Genomic DNA, 16,086 nt, shown 5'->3' with positions numbered 1-16,086 from the left:
AGCTGGGCCACGGGGCGGGCTGCTGCCTAGATGGAATCTGGCCCGTCACTTGCAAAAGGTAGGCGGGGCAGGCAGAAGCATTTATAGGATGAGGGCGGATAGGAAATGATTTCATGTGATATCATTATCAATATGCATCGGGTATATGATATATGCCTTGTTGTGGAGGCATATTGATGGTTCAGAGCCGTCTGTTACTCCGGTTTGCCTGTCCTCATTGGATTTCTGAAGAAATCGTACTTGCCATGCTCGAGTATATTTCAATCAGCTCTCCATGATTTACAAGAAAACAACAAATACATGCATCAGGCCAACGACAGCCGCAGAAAGCACCACGAGCCGGGTCATTGGTTGCCGCTGTAGCCTTGCTGATCTCTTGGCGGGGCCGCTGGAACGGTGCAAAAGCCCCGCCCACCAAAATTTACAGTGCATCTACAGCGCCTCCAGCGCCTCGGGCCAGGAACGGGTGACCATGAGCCTGCATGCCAATCGCCGGCTTGCTCAACAATACCGCCCTCTGCACCACGCGCGGCGTCTCGGCCAACTCTGGACTGTGTGTTGATTTTACAAGATCGTATATTCATCCGTAATTCCATCTTCGCAGATCATGCGGTAGCCATCGCCATGGCTCCGCGAAAACGGCACCGCCCAAACCCCGACGACGTCACGGCAAAGCAGTCTCCCGCCACGCAATCACAAGATAGTCTCCCACGGCCCGCCCACGCAGCCGCCTCGGAAGACGCATCACACTTCAGCCGACCCATGCCCCGACATCTCCCGGCCAATAACGATGTGCAAGAGAACGCATCTCATCTCTTGCATCATAAAACAGTACGTCCCGTCGAGGATCCAGACACGCGGCCCGTTGCCCCCCATCTTACGCACTCCATACAGGTCCGCAAAGCCCAGAGCTGGTACGGATCCTGGCCACGACCACCGAAAGCGGCGGCCTCAATCTCCGTAGCCAGGGAAAATATACGCGGCGACACGTTTCGTGCCAGAAACGCCGATTTGGCGCGCTTCGAGTCTAAGAGCGTCGACGACACTGCCAGCATCCAGAGTAAGCTCAGCGAGTCTGTTGCTGCCTCGGACCAGGCAAAGGCCTCCATGTCCCGGCCCGACTCGAAAGCGCCAAAGAATGAGCCAGCACAAGAACTAGCGCCGCCAAAATCAAACGACATCACAGCATCACCGAAGAAGTCTAGCGATAATCAACCTGCACCAGAACCGAACGGTACGAGCGTTGCCGCTGCCGAGCCAGCTACTGCAAACACAACGGAGACCATCCCACCAGCGACACCAGCGACACCAGCGACGCCCACACAACCACAACCTGGCTGGCTAGGTTGGCTCACAAGGACACCTGCTTCTACAGCTGCAGAGCCTACTCCGGAGGAGCAACCAGAGCTCCCTCGACCGTCTACGCCTCCTGCGCAAATCGTCATCACCCCGCCGACTGCCCAGTCGGAACCTCGGCAACCAGCAACGTCGTGGTTTGGGTTGTGGACAACCCCGGCGCAACAGATCATGGCAGTTGATTCGGAAAAGAAGCCGACTGACGATGCCCAGAAGGCTGATGTCGATGTAGTCATGGAGGATGCGCCAGCGTCGGCACCAGCAGAGCAAACACAAGAACCTCCGCCCAAAGCTGGCTCAACATGGGCCTTTTGGTCCAAAGCTACACCAAATAAAACGGAAAAGCCCTCACAACAAGATGCCGGCGAAATTGCAGTCATCGGAGAAGGATCCGAAGCTCACCCCCTCTCTATACAGGAGAATAGTATGCCTACCGACCCTGACAACAAAGACAAAGGCAAGACCAAGGACTCGAAATCAACATGGCGGAAGAGTAAGCGACCGAGGCCAGTTTCTATGGACGAGTCAGCATCGCCGTCGCCTGCTGGCAGTCAGCTTCATCTTCCGGATCCAAATGGCGGGAAAGTCGACCAATCTGACGCAGAAAGTCGCAAATCCACCACCAAGACAGAGGTATCATCGAAGTCGACAGCGGACAGCGAGAACTCGGCCAGGCATCCGCCAAATCTCCTTCTGCCGTCTTTTGCCAGCACATACCGCATGAAAGACAACCCTTCCATCGTACAGCAAATCACAAACTTTCTATTACGAAACTCGGAGCCACCGGCCAACCACGTCTTTCGCGTGCAAGAGACGCCCAGGATCAAGCGCGCCCTGGCTATTGGCGTCCACGGCCTCTTCCCGGCCACCTATCTCCGGCCAATGATGGGGCAGCCGACCGGCACGTCGCTGCGGTTCGCCAGCCTCTGCGCTGATGGCATCCGGCGCTGGGCCGACGCGCACGGCTGCCCGGATTGCGAGATCGAAAAGGTGGCGCTCGAGGGCGAGGGCCGCATCGGGGACCGCGTGGAGAACCTGTGGAAGCTTCTCCTCAACTGGATAGACCAGATCCGCAAGGCGGACCTGATTGTGATGGCCTGCCACTCGCAAGGCGTGCCCGTTAGCCTGATCCTCCTGGACAAGCTCATCGACCTGGGCATCATTACAAACGCCAAGATTGGCGTCTGTGCCATGGCTGGCGTGGCGTTGGGTCCGTTTCCGGACTACAAGTCGAGTTTTCTGATCGGTTCGGCGGCGGAGCTATGGGACTTTGGCAACCCGCAGAGTGCCAACTCGCAACGCTTTGAAGCTGCGCTGAAGCGCGTGCTAGACTATGGCGCTCGAGTGACCTTTGTCGGGAGCATTGACGACCAAGTCGTCCCCATGGAGGTGAGTCTTTTGCCCTTTCCACTGTTGGCGTCCATTCCCACTGACGAGAACCCCTAGTCGGCCGTGTACTCACCCGCTTCGCACCCGTACATCTACCGTGCCGTCTTCATCGACGGGCGCATCCACGCGCCCGACTTTATCGCGCACCTGGTCGGCTTCGCGCTCAAGCTGCGCAACCTGGGCGTGAGTGACCACGGGCTCGTGCGGGAGCTGTCGCTCGCGCTCGCGGGCTCGCTGTACTCGGGTGAGGGCCACTCGCGGCTGTATTACGACGACGCCGTGTACGACCTGGCCATTGCGCACGCGCTGGAGACGACGTCGGTTCCCAAGCCCGGCGCCGCCCCGTGCCGCATCGAGCATCGCACCCTGCCGACGAGTGCCACGGCGGCGGCAGCAGCAGCAGGGCCAACTGCGAGCGGCGGCGGCGGTGGTGGTACGGCGGCGGTGCCCGCCCTCGCCTCGGCGAACCCGTACGTCCTGCCGTGGATCATGCGTGGCCTGCTCGAGGAGGACTTTGTCAAGACGGAGCTGAGCGCCGAGACGGAGGAGCTGCTGCGTCAGTTTGACGACTGGAAGCCGAGCAACAAGGCGCTCAAGGACGTCAAGTACAGGCTGGAAGCGGTGCGGTCCAAGCTGTAACAACTGTACAGGGAAGCGGTCGTTACTGAGAGCGATGTGTGGGCATACATACACTAGATGGGCAAGTATGGGCTAGATGAATTAGATGGGGCTAGATGGGCACGACACGGGACAATGGCAGATTTTACATGGCACCACGGAATGTGCATCTTTGTTGGCTTCTTAGCGTTTTGGACGGAGTTTTCTTTTCTTCCCTTCGTCTTCCCTTCTGTTCTTTTTCTTATAAACTAAATATATTTCCATCAAGACTATGCTTTGTACCTAAACCTCGTCACCCTCGCACCAACTCGCTTGTCGTTTGTGTCTTTCTTTTTTTTTTAAAGAAATTATCAATTGTCAATTTCTGTTACCAATTAAGAGTTGATTTCTTCGTTTCTTTGCGAGTTGTTCTCTAGAATCCATATACAAGATTGCCCTGGGTTTGTGTCTCTATGCCATTTGTTGCTACTAATCATACACGAAATGCTCTTCTTCTTCATCTTCTTCTCCCCCACCTCAGTTTTCGTCATCCTTTCTATTGTACAAACAAACTTCTTCCCCCTTCTCTTTCACTCTCACCCCACTGGACTTCTTTACGCCCTGCGGCCCAGCTTCCAGCCGTCGATGCGGTCCTGGATCTGGTCCCAGGTCATGGTGTGGCTGGTGAGGCCGTACGCCTGGGCCTCTTGCAGCACAACGGTAGGCGCGCCACTGCCGCTGCCGCCGCTGCTCCCGCCGACAATCATGCGCGCCACGCGCCGCAGGTCCTGGACGGTGAGGGCCTCAATCTTGGCGCACATCTCCTTGACGGGCACCTTTTTGCCGTGGACCTGGACGCTGCGGCCTAGGTCCTCGAGCTCGACCATGCGGCTCTCGAGGTTCATGAGGAGGCTGGAGCGGAGCTGGTTCTTGGCGCGGGCGACCTCGACGTCGCCGAGGCGCGAGAAGCCCGCCTCGAGGGTGAGGGCGCGCAGCTCCTGGCACATGACGTCGAGCATGGCCGACGTGTGGCCGGGGAGGCACGAAGCCGAGATGCCGAAGAGGCCCGAGTCGGTGTAGCTGTGGTTGAAGGCGACGCACGACTCGACCCAGCCGTGCTGGTTGAGCACGTTGGTGTAGAGCCGCGAGTACATGCCCTTGCCGGGCCCGCCGGCGGAGAAGGAGCCGCCGCCGCCGAGCAGCGTCTGCAGCGTGGCGAGGGCGTAGATGTCGTCCGACGCCACGGGCAGGCCCTCGAACGCGAGGTGGATGTGCGTGAAGTTGGTCTTGTGCAGCGACGGCGGCTGCGGCGGGAGCGTCAGGAAGCCGCCCGTGTACCGCGCGGGCGGGTACGCGGGCGTCGGCGAGGACGCGTGCGTGGCGTTGGCGCGGGATGCTGATGTGGAAAAGGATGCGGCGGCGCTGCTGCTGCTGGTGGCTGCGGAGGAAGAAGAAGATGTCGCGATGCTAGACTCGGAGGCGCGGCGTGAGGAAGAAGACAGCGACGGCGCGGCGGCGGACATGTCGCCGAAAAACTGCCTGGCAAGGTCGACGGCCATGGCGTGCTCGACGCCGGCAAAGGCCAGGACCATGCGCTCGGGGCGGTAGAAGCGCTCGCGGTAGCGGAGGACGGTGTCGCGGTCAATTTCGGCGAGGCGCTCCTCGGGGCAGAGCAGCGGGTTGCCGAGCGTGTTGTCGCGGTAGGCGGCCGTGTGGACGAGCTCGGGCAGGATGAGCTCGGGCTTGGCCCAGATCTCGGCAATCTCGTAGCGGGCCGTCTCCATCTGCTCGGCGACCTCGTCGGCCGTGAGGCGCGGGGCGCGCACCGTCTCGGCGAGCAGCTCGACGGCCTGCGGCACGGCGGCGTTGAACGTGGCCGCCTGGTACATCATGCTCTCGCGGGAGCTGGCGCACTGGAAGTTGCCGCCCAGCGCCTCGACGCGCTCGAGCATGGCGTCGGCGGACCGCGCCGTCGTCGACTTGAACGCCAGCCGGTCCATGATGTGCGACACGCCCCGGAGCGAGGCGTCCTCGAACCGCGACCCGCCCTCGACGTAGACGCCCACGCCCGCAAAGGAGCCGGGCAGGGCCTCCGAGGCCACGCGCAGGCCGTTGGGAAGTGTCGTGATGTGGTCTAGGTCGGTGGGTTCCTGGACGGGAGAGGAAAAACAAGGGGTGTTAGCGCGAGAGAGTAAGAGAGAGAGAGCGAGAGAGATTCGTGGGTATTTTTGGAGGGAGTGAGGGAGGCGATGAATCGGTGGTATGTACCTTGGGGATGCCTTCGACGGAAATGGTCGCCATGGACCGTTTGGGGAGGGTGAGGCCGGCTGCGGCGGCGCGCCGTAGGATGGTGCTTTTAGTGCTGCTGCTGCTGGGGGCGATCGAGGCCCGGCTGCCGAGGGGCAGCCTCGCAGCAAGTTGTCGCAACATGATGCGTGCGTGTGTGCGTGCGTATGTGCGTATGTGTGTTGTGGTTGTGTTGTGCGACGAATTGTGCAGGGACGGACGGGGTGGTGTGATGAATGGTCAAAAAGTTGACTATAGCGGGCATGGGGTTGGTTGGTTTGGTTTGGTCTGGTTCTGTCGTGTGGTTCTTGTAAATTTGCGTGGGCTCTCGGCGATATATCGGATCAACTTGTAAGGCGCGGTGGCTCCGATCCGGGAGGGAGACGTCACCGTGCGTGCGTGGGGACGGCAAGGGTCTACAATGGGAGCGCCAATGTTCAAACTGGCACAATTTGTTTCAACAGTAATGTAGTAGACAATTGAGAGAAAAGTACAATAATGATACATTGGGATCGAATTATCCATTCCATCACATTTTTGCTTTTGAAGAATCACGACAGCATCTTGCAACACAGTTGACTGCTTCTTTATTTATGTATTAAGTGCAAATCCCCACCCACTCACTGCCTCAGCAGTCAGCACTGCCTCGCCGGCATGGCAAAGGAGATGCACAGCAACTAAAATAACTCGACGATTATTCATGTACAGAGTAGGCAAATGAACAGAATGATGCCTCCAGAAAATGCAAAAATGCCCCCCCAAACAGTTGAAAAGAAAAAAAAGAAATCAACGCCCAGCACAGTTTTGACACCCAGCAGAAAAAAAGAAGGAAACAAGTCTTGACGACTCCAACGATGAAGCAGTGATAGGTAGATAGAAACAGGATATGAAAACAATCAAGACATTGTATAATGCGCAATCTATAAAGTCATAAAGCAGCTCTTTCCTGGCTGGTATGGTGGTGGTAATGAGTGCAGGGATGGAACCCTCGGGTATATCTGGTATATCTAGTGTGCAGAGTCGTCCCCAGCGTGGATAGTAAGGTCCATTTCTGTGGCGGCGGCATCGAGGCTCGTCATTTGCACGCCTTGAGACGACTCACGCCCCGCACGGCCGTCGAGGACCCAGGGCCCAATGTCGTTTCTTGGAGTGATGGGATTTTCAGCGCCTGGACGGGGTGGTGAGGGGGTGGCTCGGTGAGCGTCGGAAGCATGTCGGATAGGCAGCGGCGACGAGGTGGCGTGGGCAGTAGGATTGGAGGGCTCCGGCGTTTCTGGGGGCTCACTTATGGTAATGTCCATGCGGTCGGGGTCGGGGATCTCGGGCTCGGCAGGGGCAGGTGACGTCTCGGCAATGGCGTCGAGCTTGTCTTGCTTTTCTTGCTCGTCAAACATTTCCCACTCCTCCTCGGGCTCCTCGACGTCGGCTTCGAGATCGGCGCCGGCGCGACAGTTGGGGCAGATGAAGACGGGATATTGAGGCGACATGAGGAGAGACTTTACGCATTTGAAGTGCCAGGTATGCGAGCACGGGGCGACGAAGAGGGATTGGCAGGGCTAGAGGTTAGGTCAGCGGCCGTGTCTTGGCGGTCAGTCAAGCGCATCAGGGGACATACAGCAATCGAATTAAGGCAGATGGAGCAGTCTTGAGAGGAGCCCGAAGCAGCACCGGTAGCGGCGTTGGCAGAAGCCATCGTGCGAAGGCGTTTGTGAGCTGCGACACTAGGAAGGGTTAGCGAGGGCTTGTTTGAGGGGCTGGTTGGTTGCAACATACTTGAAAGAGTTGGGCTTGTTTTGCCAGCCGCGATTGAGCTCGAGCCTCATCTTGACGCATCGAAAAATCATTTCCTCGCCGCCCTTGAAATCAATGCCGAGCTGGACAATGTCGCCGTCGTTGACGGCAAAGGCCTTACTCTCCTGGGACGGGGGGCTGAGGCGGATGTGGTTGAGAAAGGTGCCTGAGGAACTCTTGACGTCCTTGATGTACCACTTGCCGTTTTCGTGCCAAAATTCGCAGTGGCGGCGGCTGACGACCTTGCTCTTGAAGCCGACATTGGCGGCCGAGGGTTGATTGCCTGTGACGCTGGAGAGGGGTTGAGCGTCGCGCTCCGAGTATCGACCGACGCGGATGACCTCGGTGCCGGTGGGGAGGGTGCGAGTGATGGGGGAAAAGGTCAGAGAGGGTCGGGAGGCGCGCTGGTCAAAGTAGGAGGAGAAGCGAATAGAGGGGGCGGCGTCAGGTGCTGGTGCCGAGCTGGGACCGGGAGCGGAAGAGGACGAGGCGGCGTCGGCGGCTGGTGTTTGCATGGCGGTGCCCGTAGCAGGAGCAGGAGCGGCGGCGGGGGCAGCAGCGTCGTCGCTGTCCGAGGTGGGCGCGGCGGGTTCAGATTGGTGTTGTGGTTGGGGCTGCGTGGCGGACTCGGGGATGGGGTCCGAGGCGACGGGATGGCGCGGTGCCCTGGTCTCGGGGTGTGAACTGACGAGGGAAAGACGATTCGTGTTGGCCAAGGAGGCGTGTTGGGGATTCGTGAGAGCGCCAGGGGTGTAGGAGGCGGATCTGGTGAGGCCGGCCGATTGCCTCGTGGCGGTGGTGGCGGCAGCGAGGTTGTTGTTGTTGGCGGCGGGGGAGGAGGTGGAGGAGGAAGAGGAGCCGGCCGTGGTCGAGGGGTCGCGGGACAGGATGTGGTTGTGGGTGTAGTTTCGCAGGTAGCTGAGGCCGCGCAGACGAGAGGAACGCGAGGGTGAGACTGTGTTGGACGGCTGGGGCGCGGCGGGTGGTTGCACTGGCTGGGTGAACATGGTGACGGCGGCGGATAGCGGATAGCGGATATAGACAGGCAGGCAGGTCGGTAGGTATGATGAGGTGAGAAATGAGTATGGGAGGGCGTCGTCGTTTGGCGCAAAGGGGGGCGCGGGATGGGGGGCAGACCGACGCAGACGAAACGCGAGCGAGTCGAGCCGAGTCGAGCCGAGTCAAGTCGAGTTGAAGATGATGGTTGGAGAGGGGGAGAGGGAGTTTTGGAGAGAGCGAGGAAGAGAGAGAAAAGGATGTCGGATTCGGTCGTTGTTTGCGTGAGAATCGGTTGGGTGGGCGGTGGGATTCGGCCAAGGCAATTAGAGTGGATAGCGGCGACTAGGTTGTTTGGTACCTTGGGTAGGCGAGTTGGGAGTTATTTGGTACTGAAGTAGGTACCAAGGTAGGTAGATCGACTAATTGGCTGGATGGCAGGGGGGGGCTCGATGCATTGCAAAGCGAGAGGGTCGAAAAAGAAGAAGAAGAAAAATGAAAAGAAGAGGGAAAAGAGGGAAACAAGGGGATCAATGACCAGAGCCGAGTGGACACGAAGGGATGTTTGAGGATATATTGCTTTGCGGTTCAAAGGGCAAGGTGACTGGGAGGTGGTGCAGACAGCCAAAGGGAATCAAGGGACTAAGTGATTGGTAGGTACAAAGGACCAAGCAACAAAGGGGAGGGGGTGTGTGTAAGAGGGTATCAAGAGGGCCAAGTCGGTTTAGATCTGGTCAGGTCAGGCCAGGTCAGGTCAGGTCTGGTCCGGTCAGGTCAGAGGATGGTCATGGTGGTGGACGATGGTGGTATGTGTGAGGTGTGCGTGTGCGCGTGCGTGTGCTTGTGCGTGTGCCAAAAAGTGCGACAGTGGCAAGCATGCGGGGGGTGAATCGTGGTGAACCATTTTACCCTGTTGCCCTGGTGGTAGATGGTGGTAAATAGTGCCACGTTGGTGGTGAATTAGTGGTGAGTAGTGGCAGGTTAGTGGTAATTTTAGTGGTAAGTAGTGGTACTGAGTAAGTTGGTGGCGGCGGCTAGAACCTACAGTAACTACTAATAATCTAGTTCTTGCCTTGCATCGACCTATCTACCTAGGCTGCTAGGTACCTAGGTTAGGTACCTAACTACTTGCCTAGTAGCACCTAAGCAGGTAATCTGTACCTAGGGACTGGTTACTGGTATGGTTCACGTTGTTGCTTGGTGGCTGTAGGTAGTGGAGCAGACCGACGAATGCACGTCTAAAAATACAAAAGACGGCGGCTTCAGCGAGACACGGGGCAGTGGTCTCAGGGCGTTCCTCAACTGTAAAAAGGACGCGAGCGAGTTTACATTGGGGCTTTGCAAGCAAGTACGGGGTACCCGTGAAAGCAAGACAGTGCTGGTACTCACTACAGCTACTAAAACCACTTAGTCTCCTGGGCTGGCGGCCACAAGGCGCATCTGGGATGGAGCAGCACCGGGTTCAGCCGTTTTCAATTTTTGATTTTCTCTAAAACAAGTTGGTCGTCATGACTAGCGCTCACGTTTCTTCGTTACTTTCTTTTTCTTAAAAGAGAAAAAGTCAACTACGTACAAATTAGGGGGTACGGGGCTTGTTTTTTTTTTTTGCCCGTTGCGCTGTGGCGGTCACCAGCAGCTCCATCAGTCACTTGACGTATCCTGTGACAACGGAAGCGTCCTTGCCAAGTAAGTTAGCAGGCTGACAGGTACTTGACAGAGAGGGGGGGAGGGGCCGCGGCGACTTGTGCTCATGACTGATGCTCATGCAATAAAATATGCCCGTTATGCAACGCCAGAGTATCAGGGAGATTTTACCAAGAGGGAAAAATAGGCGAAGAAAAAACAGAAACAGGGAAAATAAGATGAGACTAGAGGTTCTCTTTTTTTAATATTATTGGTAGTATTATTATTATTTTTCACCGTTTCCATGAACATTCACTACTCAGTACTTGCAGCCCGAGCCTACCCCCTCAGTAGCCTGTTGTAAAGTAAGTTACCTACCTAGCTCTAGGTACCTACGCAGCTACTTACCTTTCAGCTGCATCCGGCATCCCCCCCGCTCTATTCTCTCGGCGCCGCCGCTCGCAGCCGAGACACCATCCGGCGCCAATAATGGGCTAGTAGGCAGGAAGGCACCAGGGCACGTAGGTCAAAAAAAAAAAGCAAGAGAAAGGAAAAAGAAGAAAAGAAGAGGGAGAGAATGAAAATGGATAGAGTTTCAAAAAAGCAAAGAGCCATGGTTCCTCCTTGTACGCCGTACCTGCCAACGGATCCTTGTGCTCCAATCTACTCGTCGCCTTGTGCACACAAGCTCAATGCATGTGAGCCCTCCGCCAGAGCCACAGAGCCCCAAAGCCCCAGCCTCGCCCCGTGGTGGCCCGCTTCGTCCGCCTATAGGCAACTCTCCAGGCAATCTTTTCTACCTAGGTATCAGCATCAGCATCACTCATCACACATTACACTTTACACATCACACGCGCGTTTGAGCCATGGCCACGATTTTGCATTTCCATGACGCCCGTCTTGTGTTTTATTTCTTTTCTTGTTCTTTTTTCTTGATTCAATTTATTCGTTTTTACTTGCCTTTTTCCGTTTTTTTTTCCTCTTGATACAAGTTTCTATATCCGTATGCGGGATTCTCTCTCTCCCTCTCTCTTTTTTTTTTCTTCTTTTTTTTCCTTTTTCCCATTGTATCCCGTCTTTCTGTCCCCCATGTTCTCTCATCTTTTCAAAACGCCCTATTGACTCTTGGCAACCCTGCGGCTTTCTGCCTCAACGGCGCGGCGGAGGCCCCCTAAAAGTCCCACCACCAATGCCACCCAAAGAGGGCAGCTGGGCAGGTCTCACATCACTGTAGGTAACAGGTACAGGTACTAACTAATTGCTAGGTAGTATCCAGGGGTTGTTTTGGCCTTTTCTTTTCTTTTCCTTTTTTTTTATTTTGACAAACTTTGGCTTGTCATTCGTAGTAACAAAGAACCCGACTGGTAGCCAACTTATCAGCCGCCTGACAAACGGAACTGAACCAAACTTGGCTGGGGACTCGGCAATCCATCATCTCCGCTCGTCATCCCCCCCCCCCCCTCTCTCTCCCTGCCTGCACAGGGGGCTCACTCAGCTGCAACGTCCGCATTGCCTGCCACAAAGGCGTGCTGCACACGCTGCCACGGGGAACAAAAGAAGATGACCATTCTGAAGCAAATTCATCATCTTATTCTTTTTTTTTCTCCCTCTCCTTCCATTCTTTTCTTTCCCCCTTCTTTCCCCATCATTTCTTGGTCCTTGTTCCCTTCACCCCCGACCATACACGTAGCGAGTGGGACAATCGATGGCCTCAATGCAGGCGGCTGACTCGGTGTCACCGGAGCACTACGTCGCCTCGCGCGTCTTTCTCTCTTGCCATCTGCCATATGTCTTGCCAATCAGGCTGTACCAACCAAGCACCTACGTACTGCCTTCAGCCTGCATATAAGTATATTGGCCTATCAACAGGCCAGTCGAGTAAGTAGATAGATGCCCGGGTAATCTGTACAGAGTATCCGTACGGATACTTGGTTATCTGCTTGGCCACCGACCTACTCGCCTACGTCACCCGTCATCGCGCACCGTCCTTTACACCGCAACCAAGTCCAGTCGTCCAAGCCACTACATCGAATGTTGTCAAGTTTGCCTATTTCTTGTTCTTCTCTTCTTCTTCTTTCCATCAGACTTGCTCCATCGACATTCCAGCCCCCCTCCTCCTCCTCTCCCCCTCCGTCATCACCACCCATCCCCCAGTCCCGACACATTTCTCACCACCTACCAAGTACTAGAATGAATCCTCAAAAGAGGCCTAGCTAGACGGGCAAACACCCCAAACCCACCGCCACATCCCCCACACGCTTCGTCGCCTCACTCAAGGAAACTTGCCCTTGCCTTGTCTAGGTTAGTACGTGCGTAGTGAGTAGGTACTTGCTGATAACACCAAGACGGAGACCGGCCGGCCGGGCGACGCCGTCCTCGGTCCGCCCGTCCCCAAAAACCATAATAGCTAGAAGCCAATCCGTCACCCGTCACCCCCCAAGTTTAGTTTCCAAGTATAGAAAAACGTAGCAAGTAGAACCGCCCCTCGGAGAAAAGCAAAGCAGAAAGCATGAAAGAGCAAAACAAACGCTCGTTACTACCCCTCCCCCTCCCCAGAGCCGCGCAGACCAAGTAGCCCACCTTCTCTGACAATCCCTCGGCATTTTGGGAAGCAATAGCAGCCAGACACCGCCCTCCAAGACTGCGACAAGGCCGCCCTGTAGAAACGAGCAGCCACAGCAGCAGTGCATTAACAACCCCATAGATTCGATACCCACTGCTAGCGGCGAGTCAGGTGCTCGTGGTCGCAAAGCAAGGTCGCTCGTCTGCTGCAAAGGCGGTGCGCGTTGCAGAGGAAGACTCTCGAGGGCGGCGAGGGCCGATGAGGGAGAAGAGCCCACGATGCCGAGATGCCTCCGGCTATTCCAGTCAAATACAAAGACAAAAACTTACTTGCATGTGTTTCAAGATAAGGAGTTTCTCTCATATGGCGATTGGCGTGGCTCCGTTTGGATGCTAGTTGTTGGTTGGCCGTTGGTTATAGTTGTGGCCTGGGGCCAGGCCGAACCAACCTCCTCCTCCGCCAACCGATGTCTTTCGTTTACGATGTCTTGTTTTTTTTTTTTGGTGGTGGGGGGGGAGATGACTCAAGTCAAGGGCCCTGGTGAGAATATTCCTCAATTTGAATTGTACGACTTGTTGTCGTCCATGAAAGAAAAATGTCATAGATGGATAGATGTAGATATACCACTTACTTCCGTGTCTACGTTGCTCTACTCCTCGTAATGAATTTATTTGATGCAGCAAATGGAAAGGACAATGTTCATCATTCATATCGAATCAGCGAGTCCTCAATGCGCAGAGTTTATCCATCCCATCAACATAGCCTGCAAGGGTACGTCAATATTTAACCATCCCCCTCAAGCACACCGTGCCGTAGGCTGTTTTCAGCCTCGTTATCAATGTTGTCTATCCAAATCTCGCTAATTATCGTAATAGTCGATATACTGAGCTGGGCAGCAAGTCAATAGCCGTCCCGCAGTTTCCCATGTACAGGAATGACCCAGTTGTAGTTATTCCTACCGACACACCACCTTGGCCTTGCAAATCACGTTGCGATACTGCATCTGCGCGCCGTGCTCGTCCCCGCGCTTCACCACGCCGAAGAACACGACGCAGGCAATCTCCCGGTCCGCCAGCCCGTCCTCGTCGTCCTCGGCCCCGCCGACGTCCTCCATCGTGCTCGGGTCAAACAGCACTCGCTGGTGCGGCAGCACCTGCGGCATGTGCACGCGCAGCACCGCCTTCTGCACCACGAGCAGCCGCGCGAGCTCAATCGAGTTGTTGACAAGCACGCGCAGGGCCGCGTCGCGCGCGCCCTCGCTGCTTGTGTTGCTGCCGGTGCCGGTGCCGCCAGATGCTGTGGCAGCATCCCCGCCGCCGCCGCTGCCGCTTCCACCCGTTATCCGGTGTAGCACGCGATTCGTGCGCGCCACCACCGTTTCCGCAAAGGCGGCCGTATCGTCCTGGAGGAGCCGCGGCGCCGCCTCCCTCCGCAGGAGCGTCAGCGTGGACGCCCGCCACTGGTTGACGGGCTCCTGCGCTGCCGGCCCGCACATGGAGGCGAGAAGCTCCTCCATCTGGCGGAATAGGCCGGCCTGGGCCGGCGAGAGGCCGACAAAGTAGGCGTCAAAGATCATATCGACGAGGATCCGCGACACGACCGACTGCAAAAGGTGCACCTTGGCCGTCCTGGCCAGCTCCTCATACATGGGAACCAACTCGTTGATTTCGGCCGTCGTCTCTTCATCTAGTGTCGATAAATCTGATTGAATGACGTGAAAAACAAAACTTTTAGCAAAACGTTACCCTCCTTGACAAAAAGCTCGGATCTTCTTTGGGCACGACTTTACCTATCTTTGCTTTTCGGAAATGCGAAATCACCCAATTCTGCAGCCCGTTACCCAGGCGCGCCATGCCGTCCCCAAACACCTCGTCGCTCGTCTGGCCGTCAGCGCGGGTGCTGGTGCTCACAAACTCCTTGAGCCCGCGGACCTGCCCGCGCAGGCCGCGGACCTCGTCGTCGCGCTCGGCCAGCTCCCGCCGGAGCACCTCCCAGCCCTGGCGGAGCTCCTCCCGCTCCGCCTCGCGGACGTCGACCTCGGCCCGCAGCAGGCGCAGCTCCGTGTCGGTGCGCAGGTACTGCTGGTGCAGCGCGCTGTGCTTGGCCTGCCAGAACGTGGCCGTCTCGCTCTCGTTGGCGCTCAGCTTGTCGAGCTGGTGCTGGAACTCGCGCTCCATCGTGTCCATCTCGCGCTCGAGGTAGGCGATGCGCTCGTCCTTTTGCCGGACCTGCGCCGCGAGGCTCGCCGACTCCCGGTCCCGGTCCCGGTCCCGGTCGCGCTGCCTGCTGTCCTTGACGGTGCGCGACGACGACGACGTGCGCGTGACGGTGCTCGCGCTGCTGTTGCTTATCCCGGCGCCGTCCTTTTCCTTGTCCTTGTCCTTGTCCTTTTCGGCGGCGGCAGCGGCAGCGTCGTGTGTGGCGTCGGTGACGGCGCTGGCATTGACGACGGCGACGCGCTGGGGCACGGCCGGTAAGTGGCTGCCTGCGCCGCTGCCTGCTGCTTGGGCGCTGGTGCTGCCGCTGGTGCTGCCTGCTGATCCCGCACCAGCAGAGCCACTCGGTCCATGATGCGCGTGTCGTGAGGATGAGGCCGTTCGCAAGACGTGGTTACCGGTGACGCCATGAACGCGGCGTTTGTCGGGAGCGCTCATGGTGGGTTGTCGTGTTGATCTCGTGGGCAGGGAGAGGGGAGATCGCTGCTATAGGTCGTCACGCATGGCCGCGTTGCTATGCGGGGGCCGGGCTAGATCTCGCAGGAGGTAGGTTCTCGTTGCACGTAAGACTGGGAGTGATTCGAATTGTAACTCTGGCTGCCTGGGGGGCGAGGCTAGGCGTGATGGCCGACCTGGAATGACCGTGTTGAAGTTGGCTAGTAGAGGGTGGTCAGCGCGGGGCAGGTTGGAGGGGCTAAACTGGGCAACCTGGATATGGTGACCAGTGTAAGTCATATCAAGCGGAGACGATCTTTGGTGGAAGCTTCCACCAACACGCAAAAATGCAAAAATGCAAAAATGCAAAAATGCAAAAATATCAAGATATAACATTGACTTCTACTTGAAAAGAGTCAAAAAAACTAAACGGTCGCTTTACCTGGTTTCCAGTCTTGGTCATTTCTAAGCTCGTCTCAGGCCTGTCGGGACTCAAGTTGGCAAGATAGCCACACCAAACAAGTCTGGAAGTAAAGTGCAACAAAAGCATACAAGTAATAGTTAAGGAATCAGAATCTTGTTGCATTACTGATTGCTATTGATTGAAATATATCAATAGCGACTCCAGCTGCGGCCGTCGTCAAACTGCAACACCTCTCTTCCCTTATATTCATCTTACGCACCGCCTGCGCCTTTGACAAAGCTCCGGGTTTGCAAGCCCGAGTAATTTGATCTCACCACTGCAGTTGCAGAGATTTTCTCATTAGTTCGCCCTTGTTCTAATTCAAGGAGTCTTTCTTGTAGTTTATGGGCAGGACTCGCCGCACCGAATTA

The 16,086-nt window shown here is 56.6% G+C and overlaps 4 protein-coding genes across 4 annotated transcripts; 1 reads left to right on the top strand and 3 right to left on the bottom strand.

The window, feature by feature from the left end:
* Positions 1 to 624: 624 nt before the first annotated feature.
* On the top strand, positions 625 to 3,384 carry V2A60_000671 (uncharacterized protein; the record flags this gene model as incomplete). Its single annotated transcript, XM_083252039.1, has 2 exons — positions 625 to 2,745; positions 2,803 to 3,384. The coding sequence occupies 2 exons, from the start codon at positions 625 to 627 to the stop codon at positions 3,382 to 3,384; spliced, it is 2,703 nt and encodes a 900-aa protein (XP_083108165.1).
* A 572-nt stretch (positions 3,385 to 3,956) lies between these two features.
* Positions 3,957 to 5,772, bottom strand: V2A60_000670 (mitochondrial-processing protease subunit alpha; the record flags this gene model as incomplete). The annotated part of the gene is made up of 2 exons (XM_083252038.1): positions 3,957 to 5,492; positions 5,611 to 5,772. The coding sequence occupies 2 exons, from the start codon at positions 5,770 to 5,772 to the stop codon at positions 3,957 to 3,959; spliced, it is 1,698 nt and encodes a 565-aa protein (XP_083108164.1).
* Positions 5,773 to 6,635: 863 nt separating this feature from the next.
* On the bottom strand, positions 6,636 to 8,426 carry V2A60_000669 (uncharacterized protein; the record flags this gene model as incomplete). The annotated part of the gene is made up of 3 exons (XM_083252037.1): positions 6,636 to 7,184; positions 7,244 to 7,349; positions 7,402 to 8,426. The coding sequence occupies 3 exons, from the start codon at positions 8,424 to 8,426 to the stop codon at positions 6,636 to 6,638; spliced, it is 1,680 nt and encodes a 559-aa protein (XP_083108163.1).
* A 5,130-nt stretch (positions 8,427 to 13,556) lies between these two features.
* On the bottom strand, positions 13,557 to 15,255 carry V2A60_000668 (uncharacterized protein; the record flags this gene model as incomplete). The annotated part of the gene is made up of 2 exons (XM_083252036.1): positions 13,557 to 14,287; positions 14,442 to 15,255. The coding sequence occupies 2 exons, from the start codon at positions 15,253 to 15,255 to the stop codon at positions 13,557 to 13,559; spliced, it is 1,545 nt and encodes a 514-aa protein (XP_083108162.1).
* Positions 15,256 to 16,086: the final 831 nt, after the last annotated feature.

Source organism: Cordyceps javanica, chromosome 1 (assembly GCF_051103115.1).
Source record: "Cordyceps javanica chromosome 1, complete sequence".
NCBI lineage: Eukaryota > Fungi > Ascomycota > Sordariomycetes > Hypocreales > Cordycipitaceae > Cordyceps > Cordyceps javanica.
This window is presented reverse-complemented; position numbering and strand designations above follow the sequence as displayed.